Here is a 20,600-nt window from a genome sequence, read left to right as displayed (position 1 = left end):
CCAAATGTACCCTCCTCTAGATCTCTTCCTCCCCTCCCCTCTTTTTGGTAACCTGAAATATGGTAACCCTAAAGTCCCGTTTATTTTAATGAGAATCCCAATGGGAGTTAAGCACCTAAAATTTTGAAAATGGGATTTAGACTTCTAAGTCACTCAAGTGCTTTTGAAAATTTTACCCTTTGTTTCTTCTAAAAAAAAAACCTCTGGAGAGACAAAAAAAAATTAACAAACGAAAGTTAAAGTTGTGACAGATGAGTTAAAAAAAATCCCAAGGAAATTCATAGTTAATGGTGCCATTGCATTCTTAACTCACCACATTATATCAAGGTATTATAAGGATGTCAAACACTGATTAAGTAGCATAATGTATTTGCTGTAGTGCCCAGACATTAAAGAGCGAGTTAAGAATGGAGTGTCAGGCGTAATTGTGCGTTTTCTCATTTTATTGCTTGTGTCACATCCCTAACATTACTTTAAATGTAGTTGTGCGTATGTTTGAGTTTTCTCTTATGTTTCCCAATGGCTAGTAATATTTTGTGTTGTAGTTTTCCTCTCTTTCATGTGCCATGTTATCCATTACTGTCACCAGCCCTGCCAGGATGTCCTTGGAGAGGCGCCTTAATGGAGCTGTCCTGGTTAAAGAAATTCAATGTGATTGAGCTGCAGCAAAGAATCAAAATCCAAATATCTGAAAGGGATGAATAATAACTAGGTATTAAAGCATATTGGTTATTTATTACTGGCGGAAGGCAGGAAAACATTAGCATGTAAAAAGCTTCATATTAATCACTGCTGGTGAGTGGAAACCTGAAAAGTCACCTCTATCTTTGCTAACTCCATTTTCATTATTCCTGGTGTGTTATCACTCTTCCAGCCCGCTCTCCCCCAACGTCCACAGCTGGTAAGAAATAATTCCGAACAGGCAGGCTACAGAAACAGACAGGGTTAATTACAGGAAATAGAAGTAGTCAGGATGCCAAAACATAGCAGGTGGTTTCTTTATTTTTCACCTGCTCAGGTCCAGCTTCAGCTACGGTCTACAGGGAGGAGAGTGAGAATAGAACCCAGAAACTGAGCTGTGGTTCACTGTTCTTCATCGGGGTATAAATAGGGGCTGCATGCTCAGCTGGGGAAAAAAATCTGTGATGAGAAATGGAGGACAGTGCAGTGATTAGAGCAGGGTAACTGGGCATCAGCATTCCTGGATGCATTCCTGGCTCTGCCACCAATTCACGGTGTTCCTCTGTCTACCCACATGTAAAGTGTGGCATAATGATACTTACGTGCCCCATGGAGGTGTTGTGAGAGTTAAATGATGTTCGTAAAGCACTTTGTGATCCTCCGTTGAAAAGTGCTATGCAAACCCAGTGAGCTTGATTTGATCTGAGAGGCTTTACCAGCAGTCAGGTATCAGCACCTGGCACTTTCCTGAGCCAGTATTACGAAGCTCTTACTTTTCTAAACAAACATCAGAGATGTAAACTCCCTGCCTTAGGCCATGCTGAGGACGACAAGATCCTGTTTCATCTGGAAAATCTTCAGCAGCCCCAAGCCACTGGGTGGAATGCTGCTCGTTCTTAGCCACTGTTTTCCATTACTGACCAGAAGAACTGCCTCTGGGTATGTCACATTGGTAGGCAAACTGTTTGTATGCAACCTCATTCCAGCATCTTTCAGGATTTTAAGACCTGCCCTGAAGTCTCAGGAGTGAAGCCAGAAGAATTAAATAGTAACCAGGGCCAGTGCTGTTAAGGCCCATCTCATAGACTCATAGACTTTAAGGTCAGAAGGGACCATTATGATCATCTGGTCTGACCCCCTGCAGGCCACAAAACCGTCCCTACCCTTCCCTTGACTCTGCTGATGAAGTCCCCAAATCCTGTGTCTTGGTGACTTCAATTGGCAGAGAACCCTCCTGCTAGTGATCCCTGCCTCATGCTGCGGAGGAAGGCGAAAAACCTCCAGGGCCTCAGCCAATCTACCCTGGAGGAAAATTCCTTCCCGACCCCAAATATGGCGATCAGTAAGACCCCGAGCATGTAGGCAAGAGTCTCCAGCCTGACCCTTGTTAGCCATTATATTATTTACCTGCTATTGCTCGGTATTCCTCAGCTAATATGTTTTACCATTAAACCATTCCCTCCATAAACTTATCTAATTTAATCTTAAAACCAGACAGGTCCCTCGCCCCCACCGTTTCCCTCGGAAGGCCGTTCCAATATTTCACCCCTCTGACGGTCAGAAACCTTCGTCTAATTTCAAGCCTAAACTTCCCCACTGCCAGTTTATATCCATTCGTTCTCGTGTCCACATTAGTACTAAGCTGGAATAATTCCTCTCCCTCCCTGGTATTTATCCCTCTGATATATTTAAAGAGAGCAATCATATCCCCCCTCAGCCTTCGTTTTGTCAGACTAAACAGCCCGAGCTCCTCTAGTCTCCTTTCATACGACAGGTTTTCCATTCCTCTGATCATCCTAGTGGCCCTTCTCTGCACTCGTTCCAATTTGAGTTCATCTTTTTTAAACATGGGAGACCAGAACTGCACACAGTACTCCAAATGAGGTCTCACCAGCGCCTTACATAACGGAAGCAGCACCTCCTTATCCCTACTAGATATACCTCGCCTAATGCATCCCAAGACCGCATTTGCTTTTTTCACCGCCACGTCACATTGTCGACTCGTAGTCATCCTCCGGTCTACCAGAACCCCTAGGTCCTTTTCCTCTTCCGTTACTTCTAACCAATGCATCCCCAGCTTGTAACTAAAATTGTTGTTAGTCATCCCTAAATGCATCACCTTACACTTTTCACTATTAAATTTCATCCTATTTCTGATACTCCAATTCACAAGCTCATTCAAGTCTCCCTGCAGAATATCCCTATCCTCCTCCGAATTGGCATCTATTTTAGAAAATATTAGCGAGACAAAGTGGGGGAGGTGATATCTTTTATTGGACCAACTTCTGTTGGTGAGAGAGACAAGCTTTTGACTCTGTCTCTCTCACCAACAGAAGTTGGCCCAATAAAAGATATTACCTCACCCACCTTGTCTCTTTCATATCCTGGAACCAACATGGTTACAACAACACTGCATACAACAATGAGAAAAGATTGTCATTTACAGCACTAGTTCAAGTACCAGCAGTACTCTTGCCCACCCACAGAATTGCTCCAAATGCTTCCCAAATAGTCCAGAAATCGTTTCACTTGCACTAGCCCGGGCAGCTCCTGTGAACATTTCTGTCCGCACCAATTCATTTCCAACCATTTCACTGCTAGAACAGGTAGGCAGTGCAGGTTTTGTGGTTGCACTGGTTCAGGCAGCTCTCCCAGTGTTCTCCCACAGTACTTCCCCGCTTTTCAGTGATGACTCTGTACAGGGTTGTTTGGGGTTTTTTGGCAACTTGTGCTCCTCCACCAGGGCAAAAAGGACCTGTCCATCCTTGCTCTGAACTTACCTCAGGCAGCTGTGGCTGTGTGGTTGTGCAGGAACCTGGCACACTCCTTCCCCCTTACACCCACACTGATACACAGACCCAGTTGCAAGAACTTCTGTCTCCTGCTGCTCGGGAGCCACGTCAGAGGAGCTGGCGGAATAATAACACACATACACACACTCCCAGGAACAAGCCCCTTGCTCTTAGGGGATGTCTTCATTGCAGCTGGCCCGTGTCAGCTGGCTCAGGCAATTGCAGTGTAGATGTTCAGGTTCAGGCTGGAGCCCGAGTTCTGGAACCCTACCCCTTCATACAACCTCCTTTCCCTCTGGAGCTAAGGGAGCTAGAGACATGGTAAGCCCTGAGGCAAAGGTGCACAGCCCACAAATGCCTGGATGTGGGCTGAAGACTAGTGAGGGACACTAGGTTTCTATATATTTTGTAGGACTCTGGTAAGCCCTCCAGTGCTCCTCTTCTGTTGTTCTTTTGCACTTTGTATGTTGCTGTTTCACACTGGAGTGATTGCTACCCCAAGGACAGAGAATCCTTCCCAGGAAAGAAAAACGTGGCACAACAGCCTTAGAAGAGCTGAAGATCTGGCAGGGAAAAGCAGGAGTTAAATTGCCTGCTGCTTAACAGTTGTGTTTTATGCTTGCCTGTCACCTCAGTCTCATTTTCCATGGTGGCTTTGTTAGCAGTGAGCTGCTAATTAAATTTCATATTTATGATGAGAAAATAAAATCATTGGACCTTTTTTAAATAGTCTTTTTTTTTTTTTTTTTTTTTTTTTTTTGCATTTTGGCTCAGGCAGCTGAGTCAGCAAGATGAAACTTCCCAGCTTTCACAAGGAAGATAAACAGAACAAATAATGATGGAAGGAGAGTCTAATCTAAAACCCCATGTAGTTATTACACGATATTAATTTTTGAATACAAGAAAAACAATTCTGTTTGCTCTTCTCAGAAAGCAGTGTTGCTGAGGAGATGGGAAAGAACCTTTTTGATTTTTTTGAAGGGTTCAAGGTGCAAATACTAATCTAACTCTCAAAAGTTTGTTTGTGATGGGAGATGATATGTTGAAAAAGACTCTAGACTGGTCCATTGACAGTGATTACCACCATCTACTCTCCAGTAGAATGTCTATGTCTTGGGTTCCCAAGGATTAAATATTACCATGCATAAGCATTGATTTATGGTGCCATGTCTCTTCCTCTTGGGATTTGTAGTTTTTCTGTAGTAGTGGAAAGTTTATACAGTGTCATCAAACCAGAACTATAAACTACTACTTCCAGCAAGCTTTGTATGCAAGAAGTGCTCTATAGCCACAACCTATTCATGCAAAGCTAACATCTGAAGAAGGCTTTAAGGAACAGATTTTCAAGTACTCAGCATCTATAACTGAACCAAGATTTTCAAAGAGCTCAGCCAATTTAGGCATCTAAATAAGGGCCAGATTTTCTGAAGGGCTTAGTACCCAGCAGCTCCCTGCCATTGTGACACATAGGACCAGATTTTCTCACCATTTGGGCTAGGTCTTTCAAAAGTCCAGCTGTGATATTTCCCGAGGGCATCTAGGGTTGTGAGGCACCCCGCCACCATCTGCCATTAGCATGAGGAACTCTTGTCTGTGCCTACCAGAAGTCAGCTCCCCAACTCCACCAGCAACACAAGCATTTCCCTCCAGACATGTGCAGGCCCCACATCCCCCCTGCAGGTTAGTGATCAGCACACTCCAACACCTGAACCCTCTGAGCATCTGCCCTGGAGTGTCTAGCTCCTGTTCCACTGAACGCTCTCAGTATTCACAGATTAGCTGCTCCCAAAGAAGCATTGTGCACCAGTTTACCAGTTTTCCTTCAGAACACTGCTCTGTTTAACACACAGCACTTAAATATGGTTGAAGTGAAAACAAGTACAAGTTTATTTAACAAAGCTTAGAGATTTGAGAAGTAGCAAGTCAAAGTATTGGAAACAAAAGATTACATGTAAAATAACATGATACACAAGACTGAATTACCCAGATACTCTCCTGTCTGGTGAAGTTTAGCCCATCTAAAGTATTTGCTGCATTTTCTAGCCAAGACTTAAACTGTAAGTCACACAATGATCAGCCAGAGAGAGAAGGGTCTACTACCCCCTGCCTACGGTTACCAGATAGCAACTGTGAAAAAATGGGACGGGGGAGGGAGGTAATAGGCGCCTATATAAGAAGAAGTCCCAAAAAATGTGACTGTCCCTTTAAAAATGGGACATAAGGTCGCCCTACCCTTGCCTGATGCAAACCTGCTTGTCGTCTTCTGGGGAGCTGTCTTATAACTCACATATCTTAAGAATATCGTTTTCAGTGTATACACATAGCTGCTTAAATATCCATACATACATCTTGCAATGATTAGGACGACCAGTGTGTTACTAGCTGTTGGTAGAGACCTCACATCCTACCCTTTGGTGCACTATTTTGTAGACGTCAGACCCAGGCGATCCCTGTAAACTCCTATGCATCCCTTATGTCCTCTGCCAGTTGACACCAACGGGTCGCTGGGGCACCCCAGCCGTTATTTTGCTGCTTACGTGGCAGCTGAGCTCTTTGCAAAACATGACCTTGATTGTGGGTTGGAAGAAAATAAAAAATCTAGTTCTAAGGCTCTTGACTAGAGCTGAGAGCTGAAAGAATTCAATCCTCAAGTGTGGGAATTATTTACCCATTCTCATATTACAAGAAAAAGGTGACCACCGATGGATAGCTCTTTTGCAAAAAACATAATTAACCATTGGTAGTGGGTGATATGAGATAGCAAGGTGTATAACTTGTACACACAATCTCTGCAGTTTCACTAGCTAGAAGAAACATGGGTAAGGATTGTTGTTCCTCATGTTTCAGGAGAGAAACCAAATACAAAAGGGGAAATTTTCAAAGGCCCAAACAATACTCTGGTACCTAATTTCCATTGACTTTCAGTGGGATTTAGGTGTCTGCACTTTGTGCCTTTAAAAAAAGGCCCCCTAAATGGATGGGATTGGGATTCTTCGACCCCCCACCCCTCATCATGTTTTTAGAGTATTTTCCAGAAAGGGTGTTTTACTGGTACTGGCCACTCTCAGAAACAGGATATCCATGTTAGATGGAGCACTGTTCTGATCTGATCTGGCAGTTCCTAACTGCTCCTTTCCCATGCTGAAAGAGGGGAATTCAGTCAATAGTACTCCTTCATCCTGTGTTTCCCCATACTGCTCCCCATGATGACCACGTTCTCTTAGGAGAAGATGATAGTTAGATTTCTGACTTGTTCAGTTCTTGGCTTCTCCACTCTTCACCAGTGATGCAACTTGACTCTGAATTGAACCAACTGGCCTCTTCTGTGGTGAAAGTGGAATTCCGTCTCATGCCATGTTTCGCTAGTCCTGCTGGGAACAACTTTTCCATACTGGAGTTTGTACCTCACCTTATTCTCCTTAGCTGAAGCAATGGGTACAGTTTCAAGGTAAAGCAGCGCAAAGGGATTTGTTTAACTAAGTAATGTTTGCACAGCACAAACGGTAATGTTTGATGGTAGAACCTGCTATAGAAGTCCTGAGTATTGCTATTATTCCTTTTCCCTGGCAGTGGGATAATGATTAATGGAGAACGTTGCTTACAGGAACAAAGTACAGTCCCACCTGTTAAGGAGTTAGGAGTTCATTACGGTGCGGCTCATCATGCTGCTGCCCTAATAGGCTGTCTCAAGGGAACGTTCTCCCAGGCTGGGAATGGTCTTGTGCATTCCATCTTTGTTTTCCCCACCCTTTCACTGATGCACATGTTGCTGCAGAAGGACCTCTGTCGTAATGTCTGCAGAAGAGAAGGCTGTTTTCAGGTAATACCCTTCTCCCCCATCACATCCAGAGCAGAGCTCTCTAACACCATGAGACACTTCCTCTTTGATTTCCTTCTACAGAGGTGTCATGTTTTAAAGTCACTCACAGCCTCTGTTCAGAAGAAATGGGGAAGTGAGGCAGCCCCCAACACCTCTCCCCCTGCTATATATAGACACAGCATTTCTGAGAGAGGATGGTGGGTGTACGCTTCCGGAGCTATGTCACACAGTCCCGCTGCGGCAGCAAGTGAAGAGGCAGGACACAGAGCGAGAGGAAGGAGAGGGGATCAGAGGGGGTAACGAGGGGAAGCCAGTTTAACTAGATGAAACTTATTTAAAAGGTTCAGCCACTTCTGTATGAAAGGCACTGCTTTCTAACCAGCAGAACTGTACGTAGCCTGCCAGGAGCTGCTTCTCACTCCTAGTACGACTTTGTACTTCCTCAGCAGTGTTGCATTTTATCTGTTGGGTAATTTTCCTTGCCAAGTGACATCCAGATTTCTACATGTGCTTTGTGCTCTGCTTGCGGGGAAGAGCTCACAGCACTGTACTTCCAGCTTTAAGCCAGGGGTTCCACAAAGGGAGTCTTAGGAACGTTGGCACTGCCCATCCAGAGCCATTTCCAAGGAGCTTTATGCCTGAGAATGGAGCCTATCACCAGTTGAGTAAGTATGTTCCCCCAGAGGCTAGCACACCCTCTGCTAAGTTGCAGTGCAGTAGCATGTCCCATCATTTGACCCACTGATTCTGGCTTGGAAAGACACCTGATGCCTGTGTTATGTATGGGGTTTACTTCGTTCTTCAGGCGGATCTGAGAAAGAAACGTGTGAGCAACTGGACTAGTAAATTGGATGGTGCACCAAAAAGTAGTCTTTACATTACAACTGTTGGCATTTCAAAGGCATAATTACAGGGAGGTACAAAATTGAATAAGTAGTTAGGTGAATACTATATATGTGAGGATCAAGAAGCAGTACACAGATGGTAACAATCATTGGCCGTAGGGTGCTGAGCAGTTTTTGGGATGACAAATTCAACGGTAAACAGTTCGCTGGTAAACATACAAGTGATTGATTCTACATAGAGAGCTAGGTGTGAAATCATTATACATGTGTATAGTGCATTTGAGATGTTTGAAAGAGCTGTCATATTCCCATGAAAGGCCAGAATTGTTGTATTGTGATACTTTATTTTAGTGGTGAGGTTTTGTGTCTTGTATTGTCTTATGTGTTGGGAGTAGTAGGTCTGCTAAGATCCATCTGTCTTCTGAAACTGTCAGTCAGCTTGTTACTTATTCATATCTCATATTTCTTGTATTTTGTCTAGCCACCGTTTAGTACTCTCATTTGTGAGCAGGAGTGTGACAGTACATTCCTAACAGTAGGTGATATTGGATCTCATACAGTCTTTTGAGTAAAGTAGTATTCATGAATTTATCTGGGCCAAGATGAAGACAGTGGAATTACATGAATGTAACAGATGAAAATTTTGGCCTTTCTGCTCATTGGAATGTCACATGACTTTGTGCTCATTTCTTGCTGAATTTGGACACTTCCTGGTAAATGAGACAATCTGGTCCTGACTCTCAGACATTCCATGTCATGAACTGGTTGTTTGGAAATGACAGAATACTGTACTTTCAACAAGAATCCCATTGACCTCACTGGATGAGAGAAACATTGCAAGTTTGAATTTTGTGGACGCATTTTCTAACCCATGTAACATTTGGGTTTAGAATAAGCCAAAACTTAAGTAAATAACACCCATGATAATTTTATATGATACAATTACATTTCATTCTCTCTTAATATTTTTCTGTTTGTACTCATAAAAGGGAGATGCTAATAGCACTAATGAGAACCAGCTATAATGCACGCAAGGGCAGTGGGAGCTTTTGCTAATGTGGGAATGAACCTCTATCCCAACCTTGGTTCCCACACAGCTCTGTCAATTCAACTTAATATGAGCCAAGGCTCACTGTACTAGAGTTAGTGCTAGTTTTATGATGGGGACGAACACACACACAGATATATACGATAAGTAGGGCAACGATTTTGGTGTCCAGAAACCTCCGTGACCTGAGCCTGTGGCGCCTGGGAGGTGCAGAGTCCTCCCCATAGCCCATGGTGGTTGGAAACTGTGGAGGGCCCAAGCTCCCAGCCGCAGTGGATGGTGGGGTGCCCTGCAACTCCCAGCTGCTGTGGGGGGGCAGGGATGCCCCGCAACTCCCAGCCGCTGTGGGCGGTGGGGGTGCCCCGTAGCTCCTGGCCGCCACAGACAGCAGGGCCCCCGGGAGCTCCCAGCCACCACGGGCGGGTGCCCTGCAGCTCCCCACGATGGGGGTGCCCTGGAGCTTCAAGCCACCACAGGCTGCTGGGGTGCCCCAAGCTGGGAGCCATGGGCAGTGGGGTGACTCTGCAGCTCCAAGCTGGGGACCTCTGGGATAGTGTGGGGACCCTGCAGCTCCCCATTTTGTGATGCATATTTTTAGTAAAAGTCACAGACAGGTCATGGGCTTCTGTGAATTTTTCTTTATTGCCCGTGACCTGTCCGTGATTTTTACTAAAAATATGTGTGACAAAATCTTAGCCTTAACAATAAGACCTAAGCTAAGATCACCAGACTCATTTGCACTGATGGCCAAAGTGAATTTTGAACCCAGATCTCCTGAGTTGAACGGCTGGTGACTTGACCTTCCTGTATCTAGCATCTTGTCCTCCTCTTCCTCTTAACTCGTAACTCTTCCTCCCCTTAGCCTAGTTGGAATCCAGATCCCAGTTGTAAAAACAGACTGTTCATCACCACTAAAAACAAGTGTGAAGCCTGGCAATGGACTTTCCGTAATCTCAACAACATTCCTAGATCAAGTATCTCATGAGCCATGTACTACCCAAGGACAACAGCTTCTTTTTATACCTCTGTTTTCCCCCGCACTCTAGTAAAAAGAGAGTGTCTGTGTCAGCAGCTAAATGCTGCATTCAAACAAAAAAAATCCAGTCTTTAAACCTGTTTGTATTACAATATCACCCTCATTGTCGTCCTCCTCATCATCATGCACAGTAGCGTGGAGGATGTGTAAATTAAAGTACTTACTAAGTGTCGAGCTTTCATCTCTCTGCTTGCTGCTTCTCGAATCCTTTTAAACGCACTAAATTCCTGTGGTAAATTATTAAAATTATTGTGCCATTAGCTTGATTTGCATGCTCTGAACTAACACTAATCTTTAGCATGCCAAGATCTGTCTCGGGACCTCCCAATCTTACACTCCCTGTATTTCCCCAATTGTGTCTCACCTCTCACCATTTTTACTACAACCCTTCTTACTTTCATCCCCATCTCTCTTGTGTCTCCTCTTTGTTTCTCTCTGCATTCCCCCCTCTCTCACCTTTCCTACTTCTTCTTCCTCCCTTCTATCTTTCCTTATCCCTGTTTCTCTTTTCTATCTTTCTCCATCTCACTTTCCTCCTGTTTCCCGTCCTTCTGTTACAGGAGAGCTGTCCCTAGAGGCACCATTTTAAACGATGGTGATATAAATGGAGCATTGAAATCCTACATTTGGATGTTAGATTGGCACCTAATGTGCATGTATAAAGCAGCTACATATGCACCTAAGAAGCCCTGTTAAGATGCCCACATCTGAAAATTCAGATGTACGTCTTCAGACACTCCAGGGGGAATACTGCGCCTTAAAAATTCGGCACAAATTTTTAAAATTGTGCAAAATTCTGCAAATTTTATTTGTCAAAATTTCACTATATAATCACACCAGTTTCAATTATTTTGGTAATTTATTTCAAAATACCTGTCAGCAAGTATGTATGTCTATAACAATACAGACACACACAAAAATTCCCCCCGGAGTAGAGAGTTAAAGAAACCCCTACGACAACCCAGTTCCTTTTTCTCTGTCCCCTTCCCCACAGAGCCCAGCTGGGGAGCCAGACATTCACACTCCCTCCCTGCTAGAGCCCAGCCATGGCTGTCCCAGCCCAGACACTCACACCCCCTCCCACCCAACCCAGACCAGCCATGCCCCCCCTTCCTCAGCCCAGACACTCACACACACACCCCAGCCCAGCCATGGGCCCACCCCAGCCACTCACACTCCCTATCCCCCAGAGGCCAGCTGCAGGCCCAGACACTCTTATCCTCTACCCCCACAGAGGCCAGGGAACCAGAGGGAGAAACAGCCTGATGCTGGGTCCCAGGCTTGCACGGAGATTCCTGCGCACTGCTCCCCTCCTTCCTTCAGGGTGTACTGGAAACTGCAGGTGCTGGGAACCCTCCAGTTCCCCCGGCCTTGTCTTCTATTTGTGAGCTGGGCTCTGAACTGGCCCTAGTGGCATCCAACATCTCTGCAGCCCATTTCTGTGGGGGGGGGGGGGAGGAAATTCTGTGCAAAATTCTGCATTGCGCAGTGGCGCAGAATTCCCCCAGGAGTAACACTTGTCAAGTTGTCTGTCCTGATCACCGTGTTAATCATTCCGTTTTCTCTTAGTATGTATTGGGAAATGCCATGAGTAACACTTTCAGAAGAGCCTACGTTAAATCCCATTTTCAAAAATGATGTAGACACTTAGGAGCCCAAGTTTCATTGTCTTAGGGCTGGTCTCCACTGAAAATTTACATTGGCATAGCTATGTCTCGGGGTGTGAAAAATCCACAGACCTAATCCTGGTGTAGACAGTGCTAGGTCAATGGAAGAACTCTTCTGTCAGTCTAGCTACTGCAAGCTACAGCCTAGCCACCTCTCTAGGAGGTGGATTAACTACAGGGATGGGAGAACCCCTCTCAGCACTGTAGTGAGTGTGTACCCTAAAGCACTACAGTGGCACAGCTGCAGCTATGCTGGTGTAGCATTTTAAGTGCAGACATAGCCTCACAGCGTTCAAAATGGGATGTAGATTCCTAAGTCACTCACAGATGCTTTTCAAAATGATTAGCAACTAGTGCTCAGATGCTATGGTGGTGGGCGGGATATAAATACCTGCATAGAAGAGAATACACACAGAAAGGGTGGCAAAAAAGCCTAAGCGTCGCTACCACGCTGTTTGCGAAGGAGGGTTTTTTCCATGTTCTGTGTTTTTATTATTGGTAATAGATGTTGTGCAGGCAAATCTGATTGGATGCTGCCTGTCTGGGCTATCACAATCTGTTGTGGGTTTTGCTATTCAGACAAAATTAGTCATTTTCCTTCCTGTATGAGAACTTGATAAGAACTCTGAAGGGCTAAGGCTAACAGACTTGAGGAATGCACAATCAGTTTGCCCTGGACCTCAGATATCTTACCTGATGGAGAGCACTGCAGAAAACGTGAATCTTAATCTTGTACCGGACTGAAGTCACTGCAGTGACATACTAAATATTATTGCACTGATTAAGAGAACACATGACCTCCACAGCAACATCTCATAGGACAAACCAGCATTCTCAGTAAAGGATCAATTTGCCCTTCCACAAAATAGATTAAAGCTAGGGATGGGAATCCCCATGCAAGCTCAAGTAAAACTAAATGGAATAAGCAAGAGTGTGTACTGTTCAGATATTAAGCAAGATTCTCCTGGCATGCAGAACAATTTCCAGCATTCTGTCTTTGATGCATGTCATCTTTTCTAGACTGTGAGGTGCAAAGCCACTCCTGAGCACTACGCAATAATGATAATAATTGATCCTTGCGTCATCCGTGCATGATTCTTTCACTTTTGGTGGAATGGAGTTTTATACGTCGTTCTGTTATTAGTTGGGAAAGTAGAACTCTTCTGAGATTCATTCCAGTTGTTCTCTCCTGTTTAGAACTCCTGACTAGGAACTAATCTCCTGGGATTTATTCCACCATTTTAATATTTCATAAGGACATAAATATGAATGTAGGGACAACTTTGTAGATTTCTCCTTTTTATTCTTCTAGGTCTGACTCTCTTGAGGAAGTGATAAGAAGTATGAAGAGTGAAGAGGAATTCTTTCTCTCTCCTTTTGCCAGAAGTGAGTTGGGTTTGCTTCCAGAGCATTCTAAACCACAGTTTAGGTTTGGATTGTCTCTGCCTCTCGTCTCTGATGTGTACTGAAAATGAGAGTTGGTTCCCTTGTGAACCAAGAGGGAAACTGAATAACGGGTAACTCTCTTGTGAACTGCAAGTGAAATCAAGTGATGTATGAGCATACCTCCTAACTGTCCTCAGTGAGGACTGTGATAGGCTGGGCCTCTCCTTTGGGTCACACTCAGGCAGTTTGAGTCTCTTCCACTTACAGAGTCCTTTCCCCATTTGGGAACTTTACGCCAAACTCTCTGGCACTATGGGGATCTCCTGCTTAAGGGGACATTCAGCCTCTGAGTTCCCTTATAAAGGTCTGATTTGTATATGGCAGTCTGGCACAGATGGATCCGGGTCAGGGTTTACCTTCAACCTCTGCCCTGCAGTGATCAGGTTGCCCTAGGTCTAGTAAGTCCTTGTAGGCAGCGGAGGCTTGTCAGCTGTTTCCCTCTCCGCTGCTCTGTTACAAGAGTCCGCTACTTCTGAGACACAACAGCTTTCCTCCTGGTTGCTACGTCTTCCTGTGACAAGATTTCTTTTTTAAGCTTGCTTCCTTCAGCTGGAGCACACTTTGCAGGTGTGCCATTTGGTACCATTTGAGCCCAGAGAAGCTCGTTAGCCTTCTCCTGATTGGGATGGGGACATGCCTTAGGACAAGGACCCAGCTTTACCTCACTGCAAATCTAGTAATGGTCTCTTTCCCGCTGTAAGTTATTTGTAACAAGAAGCCTGACTCAGTAAGAGAAGTGGATAGAAGATATTTATGCTAATGGAAAACTATATTGTGTTTAAAACTTTCTATTCTGTTTTTTTGGGTCCGTCATTTTATATCTTCTACATTTTGCTGACGCTGGGGCATTTTGCAAGCTGGTTGACTCTCTTATAGACAGAGAGAGGGAGTGCTGATTGAAGTGGTTGTTTCAGCGTCCACCCAAACTAAGTAAAGCAGAAACATAGCTATTTTCAACCTTGATTATCCAGCAATGCTCTCAGCCTCCTAGAGATACTTTGAGGATTTCAGAATCTGAAGTAATAATACTGTAGTAATAATAATTAATACTTCCCTAATACCTACCATCCTGGGATTTCAAAGTGCTTCGCAGTTACTAATGAATCGTGCCTTGTGATGTTGGTATTTATTGCTATCCTGAGGTCTTGGCTACACTGGCAATTCACAGCGCTGCACTTGCTGCACTCAGGGGTGTGAAAAAACACACACACACCCCGAGCGCAGCGAGTGCAGCGCTGTAAAGCACCAGTGTAATCAGCGCCTGCAGCGCTGCAAGCTATTCCCCTTGGAGAGGCAGCGCTGTGAATCCGCGAGTGTAGCCAAGGCCTGATTATCAGATGGAGACACTGCAACACAAAGAGACTAAGGTTCAAATTTTCAAAAGCAGGCTCTGATTTTAGGTTTCCCTCCTCTAGGGTATCCAAATTTAGACACCTGTCTGGACAAACTTTTCAAATGTGGTTCCCAAAGTTACCGGTAGGTATCTAAATCCATATTTATGTATCTAAATAAAAGGGGCCTGATTTTCAATAGTGCAGAACTCCAGCCAGAATCAGTGAGAGTGGTGGGTACTCAGCACCTCTGAAATTAGACTGAGGTTGTCTAAAGTTCAGCACCCACAATTCAGAGGCCACTTTTGCAAATTTGGCCTTCAATGACCTACCCAAGGCTATATGAAAAACTAGTGGCAGAGCCAAGAATAAAGCCACGTTTCCTGGTTCTTTAAGCAAAAGAAGTGATTTCCCTATCACATTTCACATTCTGATTTTCCTTTAGGAGGAAAAATAGCACAAAATTCTTCTCTTTTTATTGTATTTTGTTGTTGTTGGATGTTGCTCTGATACCGCAAAGCTGCATCTATCCAAAGAGAGGGCTTATGAAAAAAGCTCTCTGCTGTCATTATTATTATGGTTAAGGCTATGTTTTTGTCAAGGATTTTTAGTAAAAATCATGGACAGGTCACGGGCAGTAAAGAAAAATTCATGGCCCGTGACCTGTCCATGACTTGTACTATATACCCCTGACAAAATCTTGGGGGTGGGGGAATGGACCGGGGGTGCTATGGGTACTCTTGGGGGGGACTACCGGGGGCACCAGGGGTGCTGGGGAGGGCGGACCGGGGGCGCTGCAGGTCCTGGGGGGGGCGGACTGAGGGGTGCCACGGGTGTTGGTGGAGCAGACTGGGGGCGCCGCCGGTGCTGGGGGGGGTGGGTAGTGGTGTGTGACCCAGGACCCCTGCTGGTGCTGGGGGGTTGGTGGGGCTGGCAGGCTCCCTACCTGGCTCCATGCCTCCCCGGAAGCAGTGACATCCTCGTCCCTCAGCTCCTGGGTGTAGGCGCGGCCAGCCAGCTCCGCATGCTGCCTCCACCCCGAGCGCAGGCTCCACAGCTCCCATTGGCTGTGAGCTGCATTGGCAGCCAATGGGAGCTGCAGGGGTTGTGCCTGCAGGCAGAGGCAGCAGGACATACCAGCCGCTTCTGGGGAGCCCCCCCCCCCCCAAAGTAAGTGCCACCCACAGCCCTCACCCTGTCCCGCGCCCCAACCCCCAGCCCTGAGCCCCCTCCCTCACCCAAACTCCTGCTGCTGTGGGAGGGGGACACAGTGACCTGAGACTTCCCCAGCAGCATCCAGTGTGGCTGACCCAAGGGCTGCCTGAGCTGCTCAGGCGGCCCCCGGGCCAGTCACACCGGCCACTGCAGAAGTCACGGAGGTCCTGGAAAGTCGCGGAATCTGTGACTTCTGTGACCTCCATGACAAACTTGCAGCCTTAATTATGATTTATTGTATTACTGTACAAACACATGGTAGGAAGGCACTTCCTGTCCCTTGTGTGCTAGAGAAACATACAAAGGAAGAGAATGAGCTACAGCATACACGCAAAGCGTTGCTGATGATAATAGGCACACAGCTTGCAGGTTCCAGCTTAAAAATCTTATCCTTCTTATGTAACCCTTTTCTTTTTTATAAATATTATTTAAAACCTTGCTTTTATTTCATCTATTTAGCATCAAACACTAACCCACGCCCCCAACCCACCCCCGTTTGTATATTAACGTGTAGTTAACATGAGAATTTTCTGTGTTGTGGTTTCTTTTTAACTGCCACCACGCTATGAACATCTGTGAACAAAATGCGGAAGTCCAAGGGACCCAGATAATTCACCACTTCCAGAATAAACTTCCTCCTCCTCACTTGCACGGCACCCTGTGTTTTTTCATATCTCACGAAGAAGCAACCAAGTGATCCACAGAGATCGCTGAGCACTGTGCTCCCACTCTGTTCTAGAGAGCAGGGTTTGGTTCTGGTCACCTCAGAACTGATAGAGTGGCAAGTATTCAGAGGAAGGTAATGGAAACGATTAAGGGGCTGGAGGGATTAACTTCTGCACCATCATGGTGAACGCTGCCTGCGTTGAATAGAAGTCTGGCCGTGGGAGCTTTTCCACAACAGTGTTTTAGCAATGCTCGCTTGAGTTGAATTGCAGAATAACAACTCCTCCATCCCCATGATTTTTCCCTTGCTGTTCTTGTTGCTTCTAAGAGAAGCTCCTTGCCTGTCCTGCCTTTGGACTTCCACCTAACTAAGAGACCCCGGGATTCAAAGCTAAACTCATTCACTGGATGTTGTTAGAATAATAATAAACCCCAAGCATTTTATCTGTCTAAAAATGAAGCTTTAGATCTGACCTGGAGATGAGTGCTTTATGGAACCTTGGTTCTGAAGCCTGGGAGGTTTTTTCCCTTGATCAGTGGAAAGCAGTCCCTGGCATATGAAAGTGTGAAGGCTGAGAGAGACCAGGGAAGAGCTTTAACTGTGAGGTGATTTGTTCAGTCAAAAATTGTAACAAAAAGAAAAAAATAGCAAACACATAGTAAGGTGCATTTGTGTGAAACAGCCAGGAGAAGGCCAGTCCCTGAGAGAGAGAGAGGAAGAGAATGCTTCTTTTAATGTAAAAAGGGATTATCTCTTTTATTCTTCTGAATCTACGAAGACCTTTGAAATAGTTAGGACTAGCTGGAGGTTATTATTGGATTAAGATCTCCTACTGTTAAAGAATATCTTGTATACTAAACACTGAAAGGAACAGCGGGAGAGCAATTCCTCAACTGCTGTGGATAGTCTTATTTCTTTATGGCCAAATCACGGTTCAAGTCAGCCCAAGTTTGTGTATTTGCACCTGTGATTTGTGATGGATGCTAAAGTGTTTCCATGGTACTTAATAGTCTCTGAAGGTGTCAGGTTACAACTCAAGACGAGCTGGAATCAGATGCTAGAGAATGCTTATAAAGATCAGATGCATAAATGGTTACATATTTTTATACATTTCAAGGACACTGAAATCTGTCATTTTTAATTGCTTTTTATTTTAAGTGAAAACAGCTTCTCTGCAAAGATGTCAGAGGAAGGAAGGATAGAGGCAAGGAATAATGCACTTCAGATATGCAGGAAGTGTGTGCTGCTGGAAGTCTCTTCTCCATTTAAAACTCTTAGCCATTAATGCAGTGAATTTGTTAGTTTTCATTGGACTTTAGTTGACCTCCTCTGTTTCCTGACCAGAGCACCCAGGCTCCAGCCTCTCACTAGTATTTAATTAATTATAGAGTATTAGGTTAAATAGTAAGTTAAATAGACATTTGGTGCTGTCATAGAATCACCTTTGGTTTTTCCAGTGAACAACAGGAGTAATTCTATGGAAGACAATGGAAAGGTTACTCCAGGTTCACACTCTTGTAAATAAGAACAGAATCAGACCCAAGGAATCCCGCGATGCAAAACCCTGAGCTCCTGAAGCTGTATTTTACTCACTAATAGCCCCTCTAATAGACCAAACATCAGCTCTGAGAGGAGTCAAGGATGTTTGTCACACTGGACTTCAAAGGTGGGAGATGTAAAGAAAGAAGCAAAAGGCTCTTGTATGGAGACAGAGGACCACTCCTCTAGGATTTTTTTGATGGCTTGTGCACGTGTAGTAAATCTTGTTTTATAATGAAGTTCTTATATTCCTAAATGGGAGGATCTTGATGGAGGTTTTTTTTTTTTAAATTCCTATGAAAACGTTTCTGCAATAGAGTGGTATTGCTGAGTGAACTCCGCTCTTTGAATCATCTCATGGAGGGATCCCTCAGTGATGTCCCAAGGGAGCACTGGCAAAGAATGTAACAGTTCCTGATTCCACAGAGCAGGCTGGAAGAGATTCTGGGGTGTTGTGAACTCCAGAGAAGAGTTTATATTGCTCCCCTTGAGGCCCATCTCTGGGGCATTGGGCTTTTGGATGCAAAAGACTAGCCCTGGGTGGATATAAGGGTGATCTTTAGTTCCTCTGTGATCTTTAGGTCCAAGCTTTGGCCCACATTTGGTCCATCCTCTCAAGGAAAAGGGCTAGAAATTTAGCTTTAAAAGAATGAAAGCTAAGATACTCTTAGGCCTTGTGTGCAAGAAATAACTTTAGGGGTTTTTTTTTGGGGGGGGGGGGGGGGGGAAGAACTACCGTGCGTGCGCGCACGCACACACACACACATACACCCACTATTTTTTTTTTAATTCTCTGGCATTGTATCCCACACTTATTATTCTGCTTTGGAAGTGAAATACCACTATTCCAGAATGAGTTTTTCAGTGTAAGGTTCCTGTGGACACAGTAAGGTGACCAGACAGCAAGTGTGAAAAATCGGGATGGGGGTGGGGGTAATAGGAGCCTATATAAGAAAAAGACCCAAAAATCGGGACTGTCCCTATAAAATCAGGACATCTGGTCACCCTAGGACACAGCAGTATTTTGGATTAACTGTTTCACTTCAGGCAGTCCTCCCACTGCTGTCGAAACTGCATAGCTTCACATCTGGATTGTGTGCCCTCTACTGCTTTGGGGTCGTTTGAATGGGTGTCCTCTTTTCTTTTAAATGTTAGCACTCAGGTAAGTGCATGCCTTTGCAATTCCTGTCTGTGGTGGAGCTACATACCCAAAATAGCAGCCATGCCCTGTGCTTCTTCGTTCTCCCATCTGGCAGTTCTGGGCTTCCTTGCCTTTTGGCGAGAATAGATCATCCAGGCCCATCCGAACAGCAGTCACTAGATGCAAGGAAAAACAAATGGAGGAGAAAGGGTAGTCCTGGGACATAGGCCAGTGCTGCTACAAAACAAAAGAGCTCTGGCAAGAGACAAGAACGGGACCTCCAGTAATGCTCCCACTATCTGTCCCTACTATGAGGAGCTGGACTGGATTTTTGCAAGGGAGATCACCACCAAACCCCAACATGGGGAGGAAGGCCTTGGATGGCACTATAACAACGGCCAAAGGCACCCAAGTGACCACAGATGGCATCAACAAAGCAGTGTACAGACTCCTTCACTATAGTTATTCTGCATTAGTTCTAGCAGTAAAACATATTCAGAAAAATCTTTCTCACGTAGACAAGGCGTCAAATTTCTAGTTCCCCCAAATTTGAAGGCGCTTTCAGCCCCAGGCTTCATAGACCTAACCCTAAGGGCTGGCTCAGCTCAGTGACTCCCAGTGTTTCCCAGGCAGTTTTGCAGTTCCTGAAACTGGAGGCTGAGGAAGTCATAACGCATTCACGAGAACTCTTCTGGCCCAAGGAAAATAGTTTATTGCTGTTGAGCTAATTAGTTACTGATTAAAAGTCAGTTACTAAGAAAAGTCTCATCAAGCAGAACTCTTGTTCTCAGACCTGGAGAACAGCATATTGTTTTTAGATCACATCCTTTTAAAACCTTCAATATCTGGCTTAAGGAAACCTCCTGGATAGAGCCCCTAGCCTCCTTTTATCCCTGGTGGGATTTCAGGGCTTGACAGGGTGCTTTGGGGATTGCTTGCAGTAGGGCCAGAACACTTCCTTCTCCTAGTTCCATCCAAAAATCTGTTACCACATCCTTGATCTGAGCACCCTGGAAGGAGCTTTAAGGGAACTGTCTCTGCCTTTCCTTTCCCCATCTGAGGGTGTTGTGGTGTTTACATAATATACCTGCTGTATGCAGCATTCCTTACACTTATTACATTTGATTGTAGGCCATGCACATAGAAAGTTCTTTTCTCAAACACATCACTGGGAAGGAAGGTCTTGGGTTGAAAGCCCTGTATTGGGAGTCAGGAGAGCTGGGTTCAGTTCCTGCCACAGACTTTCTTTGTGTGAACTTAGGGGTTGTCCATTAATTACATAACACATTTTCGGTGACTTTTTTAAAGATCCACCCACCCCCTTGTAATGCTGGAACAAACACACAGATTAAGGACCCTAATGAGTTATGTA

General features: G+C 44.9%; 1 protein-coding gene across 5 annotated transcripts in view; it reads left to right on the top strand.

Annotated features, from left to right (window-relative positions):
• The window catches only part of CARD11 (caspase recruitment domain family member 11), a 184,482-nt gene that overhangs the window by 123,569 nt on the left and 40,313 nt on the right, over positions 1-20,600 (top strand). The window contains exons 1-2 of one of the 5 annotated variants that reach the window (XM_024102339.3): positions 7,130-7,293; positions 13,202-13,275. The exons of 2 other annotated variants lie outside the window; for them this stretch is intronic. In XM_024102339.3, coding sequence (XP_023958107.2) covers positions 7,265-7,293; positions 13,202-13,275 — 103 coding nt within the window. In that variant the 5' untranslated portion in view covers positions 7,130-7,264. Of the gene's footprint in view, positions 1-7,129; positions 7,294-13,201; positions 13,276-20,600 lie in introns of those variants that run through there. 2 more of the 5 variants (XM_065560141.1, XM_042853131.2) reach the window with 2 other exon arrangements.

Source organism: Chrysemys picta, chromosome 10, assembly GCF_011386835.1.
Source record: "Chrysemys picta bellii isolate R12L10 chromosome 10, ASM1138683v2, whole genome shotgun sequence".
Classification (NCBI taxonomy): Eukaryota; Metazoa; Chordata; order Testudines; family Emydidae; genus Chrysemys; species Chrysemys picta.
Note: the sequence above shows the minus strand (reverse complement) of the source record. Positions and strands in the feature narration are given on the sequence as shown.